At 40.9% G+C, this 5,013-nt stretch overlaps 1 protein-coding gene across 1 annotated transcript; it reads left to right on the forward strand.

Moving 5' to 3' along the window:
• Nucleotides 1-433: 433 nt before the first annotated feature.
• LOC143784988 (hemoglobin subunit beta-2-like) lies at nt 434-4,538 on the forward strand. The gene is made up of 3 exons (XM_077273615.1): nt 434-600; nt 3,638-3,860; nt 4,337-4,538. The coding sequence occupies exons 1-3, from the start codon at nt 509-511 to the stop codon at nt 4,463-4,465; spliced, it is 444 nt and encodes a 147-aa protein (XP_077129730.1). The 5' UTR covers nt 434-508; the 3' UTR covers nt 4,466-4,538.
• The last annotated feature ends 475 nt before the right edge of the window (nt 4,539-5,013 follow it).

The following is a 5,013-nucleotide window of genomic DNA, read 5'->3' on the forward strand; positions in this document are numbered from 1 at the left end:
ACTGTAGGTTTCCAGTGTAACATACGTATTGTAATATGTACGCTAGCTGATATATCCAAAATGGCAATGTGCAAATGCTGCCTGTTCATTCATACAAACAGAGAGTTTTTACAAGGAAACATAGAAAGGTTAGTAAGTGATTCTAAAGCAAGAAGACCCCCATGATATAACATATTATGTAGAATAACCCCCTGTATGGCTCTATGTAAAATAAAACCACACTGAGGAATATTATGGGACAGCAGAATCCTATGAACTCCATATTACGGTTTAGTAAAATACAGATGAGGCCTTAGTGTCGTGAACCATGAATTGCAATAATCAATGTATTGAACACTTTTTTTTTTTTTAAAGTTATCAGATCATTGTGGTTAGCAGCAGGATGACACAGCCAAAATGTACATGGGTGGACTGGAGGACGGTCACTATAAAAATGCCACTCCGGGGCTAAGATGTACAGCACGCTGCAAGATATCCATATCTGACAACCTCCAACCCAACAGCAACAATGGTGCACTGGACTGCCGAGGAGAAAGCTGCCATCACATCCGTCTGGGCCAAGGTTAATGTTGAGCAGGATGGGCACGATGCCCTGACAAGGTAACAGGATGGAAATATCATCTCTCTTCTATTAATACTTATCCCTTCATTATATTACGTGCTCTTAGTTCTTTTTTTCCTTCTAACGCTTCATATAGTTCAGATAAATCATTGTAAAAACCTAAGTCATGCAATGCTCTACTATAGTTTCCTCCACAACATTTTATATCTTTGTTTGCTGTTAGTTATGTTTTTATTCAGTGTTTTAAAGGGGATATTCCAAATTTTTAACCCCTTTATGGCATTGTGATTTCCTGTTTTTTGTTCCCATTCTTCTCAGAACCATAACTTTTTTATTTTTCCATCAATATGGCCAAGTGAGGGCTTATTTTAAGCAGGACGAGTTGAAATTTTGAACATCATTGATTTTACCATACAGTGTACTGGAGAACGTGAAAAAAAATCCAAGTGAGGTGAAATTGCAATAAAAGTGCAATCCCGCAGTTGTTTTTTTTTTTTTTTTTTATTTACCATGTTCACTAAAGGCTAAAACTGACCTGCCATTATAATTCTCCAGGTCATTAAGAGTTTGCAGATACCAAACATATATAGGTTCTTTTTTATTTCACTGGTGAAAAACAAACAAAAAAAAATTGTACCTAAAAAAAGGCATCATTTTCCGAGACCCGTAGTGTCTTCATTTTTGGGATCTGTAGCTGGGTGAGGGCTCATTTTTTGGAACCTGAGCTGACGTTTTTATTAACATAATTTTAGGGTAGATACGATGTGTTGATCACCTGCTATTGTATTCTATTGCAATGTTGTGGGGACCAAAAAATGTAATTGAGGCACTTTGATTTTTTTTCTTGCTACGCTGTTTACCGATCAGATTATTTGTTTTTATATATTTATAGATCGGACATTTCTGAATGCAGCGATACCAAATATGCATATTTTTTATTGTTTTATTTCATTTTGAACGGGACAAAAGTGGGGTGATTTGAACTTTTAGATTGTTTTTATTTTTTTATATTTTTTAAAACTTTTTTTATTTTTTATTGCTTTAATAGTCTCCTTAGGAGATTTGAAGCTGCGATACTCCGATCGCCTATGCTACTGCACATAGCACAGCTACAGCTCTGCTATGTGTAGCATAAATATTGATCTCCTATGAAAGCCAGCAATGGGCATGGCTTGTAATGTGCTTCCAATATTGAATATTAAAAAAGGAAAATATTGCATTATCTCACCTTCACCTAGGATAAGGCTTCCTGCTCAGCATCCCACCTCTGGCACAGGTGTGTTATAGATGAATATCCAAAGTCAAAAAATAAGTCCAGCATCATGCCTAAAAAAACTTACCGTAATCATATTTGTTTTCATAACTTTAAAAATCCACAGTGCAGAAAAAAAACAATGTCCACTACTGAAATGTTCAAACGCACTCAGCCATAGGATGGACTTTTGTTGTGCAAATTAATATGGCAAGTTTTTTTAATTCCCCATGCTATGACTTATTGTTTTGTAGTTTGCTATAATAATAAGCTATACTCACTTATTAACTTACCACCACTCCAGCACCACTGCGCCGGTGATCCCTCTGTCTTGTATTGATGATGCTCTTCTAATCAAACTCATGTGACCGCTGCAATCAATCATCAGCCACAGTTAGGCCGGTTTCACACGTCAGTGGCTCCGGTACGTGAGGTGACAGTTTCCTCACTTACCGGAGCCACTGACACACGTAGACACATTGAAATCAATGCATCTGTGCAGATGTCATTGATTTTTTGCGGACCGTGTCTCCGTGTGCCAAACACGGAGACATGTCAGTGTTCGTGGGAGCGTACGTATTACACGGACCCATTAAAGTCAATGGGTCCGTGTAAAACACGTACCACACACGGACGTTGTCTGTGTACAGTCCGTGTGCCATGCAGGAGACAGCGCTACAGTAAGCGCTGTCCCCCCCACATGGTGCTGAAGCCGCCATTCATATCTTCTCTGCAGCAGCGTTTGCTGTAGAGAAGATATGAATAATCCTTTTTTTTGTTTGTTTCTCGTGTTTAACATAAAGATCCATGTCCCCACCCCCCTCCCACCCCCTGTGCGGCCGCCCGCTGTTATTAAAATACTTACCCGGCTCCCTCGCAGTGTCCTGTCCTGGCCGCAGCTTCTACTGTATGCGGTCACGTGGGGCAGCCCATTACAGAAATGGGAGGTGGAGCCGCATATTCATCAACTGTAATGGGCAGCACCACGTGACCGCTCATACAGGAGAAGCTGCGGGGCGGAGAGCAAGCGTCGAGGGAGGCGGGTGAGTATTTTAATGCCGACGGCCGGGCGCACAGGGGGTGGGAGGGGGGAGGATGCCCTAAAGTTTATTTTAAACACAAAAAAACAAACAAAAAAAAGATTTTTCATCCCTTCTCCCCAGCGAGCGCTGGAGAGAATGGATGAATGGCAGCTTCAGCACCATGCTGGGGGGACAGCGCTTACTGTAGCGCTGTCTCTCCTGCACGGTCCGTGTGGTACCCAGGCGGCACACGGCTGCCGCACGTGTGCCACACGGATGGCCTACGTGAGCTCACGGACACACGGACACGGATAACTCCGGTACCGATTTTTTCCGGTACCGGAATTATCTGGACGTGTGGGACAGGCCTTAGCGTGTGAATGCTAAGGCTTGTGATTGGCTGCAACAGTCACGTGAGTGGTCAGAATATCAGCACTGCAGCACAGTTCACAAAAACCAGAGGGACTACCATGCGGCTATGCTGGATTAATGGAGGAGTTAGAAGTATACATGTTATTTTATTAGTACATTTTACTATTTTGGTGCAGTGTATTTAGTCAGAATTTTAAGATTTTGTACAACTCCATTAAACAAATACAGATCCAATACTTTTCATAGCTGAGAGTTTACTGCAGTTAATATATATACATAAAACATAAATTATATATTTATTTAATAGATTTTTTGAGGGAACAATAAGGATAATGGGGACGATTGAAGATTTATAAAATTTAGCTGGATAATTTTTTACATTTCTTAAAACATACAGTATGTAGTAATAAATTATTTTTTTCTCGTTAGGCTGCTGGTCGTTTACCCCTGGACCCAGAGATACTTCAGCTCCTTCGGAAACCTGTCTAATGTCACCGCCATCTCCGGTAATGCCAAGGTGAAGGCTCATGGCAAGAAGGTGCTCACAGCTGTCGGCGGTGCCATCCAACACATGGATAATGTGAAAAAGCACCTGGCTGACCTCAGCAAGTCCCATGCCCTGAAACTTCATGTGGACCCTGAGAACTTCAAGGTAAGGAAGTAACAATTACAAAGTAAATATATTTCAGTTTTCTCATGCAAATTCTTATCTATGAAACTGAAATGGGGTAAAGAAGGTTATATTTCCCGTCTTGGACTTACACTTCTGCCCTCAAAAAGCAATGTTACTTCATTCTTACTTGTGACAGCAGACTACTTTTATTTATGGTATCATTCATATCACTAATAATTTTACTTCCCTTTTGATAAAATGTTGTGAACAAGCCACCGTGTGTTACTGGCTAGTGGTGCAGGTCCTTTGGATATAATGGTGTACTTTATCCACAGTGGTCTGAATATTGAACTATCACGTGAACTATATGTGTGAATGTTAATATGTCTTATTTTATTAGATGAGTATCACAATGTCACATATGTTATATTTCCCTGAACTAGTCACTTGTATGGCTAATCTCCTGTTGCTCTCTTTGGATTATCCTTAATAAACTGTTTGCTCTTATTCCACAGCGTCTGGGAGAAGTTCTTGTCATCGTCTTGGCCTCCAAGTTGGGATCTGCATTCACCCCTCAGGTCCAGGCTGCCTGGGAGAAGTTCATCCATGTCTTGGTGGCTGCACTGAGCCACGGCTATTTCTAAATCACCAAGATATTTCATGTGAAAATGTTGTCACTGGCATCTAGAGAGGAAAATAAAACTAATTTCTGAAACATCCGAGTTGTTGGAAATTTATTTTTTCTTGTTACACACGAAACTCACTTAATTCACACACATAAATTAACAAGTTCAAACCAAAGGTTCATTTATATCTGCTAACCCGTGGCCCAAAACAACCGCTGGCCAACTAGTTGCAGAAGATTTCCAGTTGTGTAATAGCCTGAATACCCAGGCAGACCTGGCTTCACTTGCGCACTGAATGGTCTTTAATAGATGATTTGGTGCACGCCGGATGCTATTCTTCTCAGCAGTAGAGGTCCTGTTTAGAAAGGTGGATGTGCTACTGAGAGTGATGCTCTTTAGTGCAAACCAAAAGATAACAGCTTTTTTCAATGGACCCAAATAGTCCCTCATTTGATGGACCCAAACAGCCCCTCATTTGATAGTCACCAATAGCCTCCATTGATGGCTCAATGCTGCCCCCATTTGATAGCATAATATGGCCCCCATTTGATGGCCCCGAACAGCCC

The sequence above is a fragment of the Ranitomeya variabilis genome, chromosome 7, assembly GCF_051348905.1.
Source record: "Ranitomeya variabilis isolate aRanVar5 chromosome 7, aRanVar5.hap1, whole genome shotgun sequence".
NCBI classification, from domain to species: Eukaryota; Metazoa; Chordata; class Amphibia; order Anura; family Dendrobatidae; genus Ranitomeya; species Ranitomeya variabilis.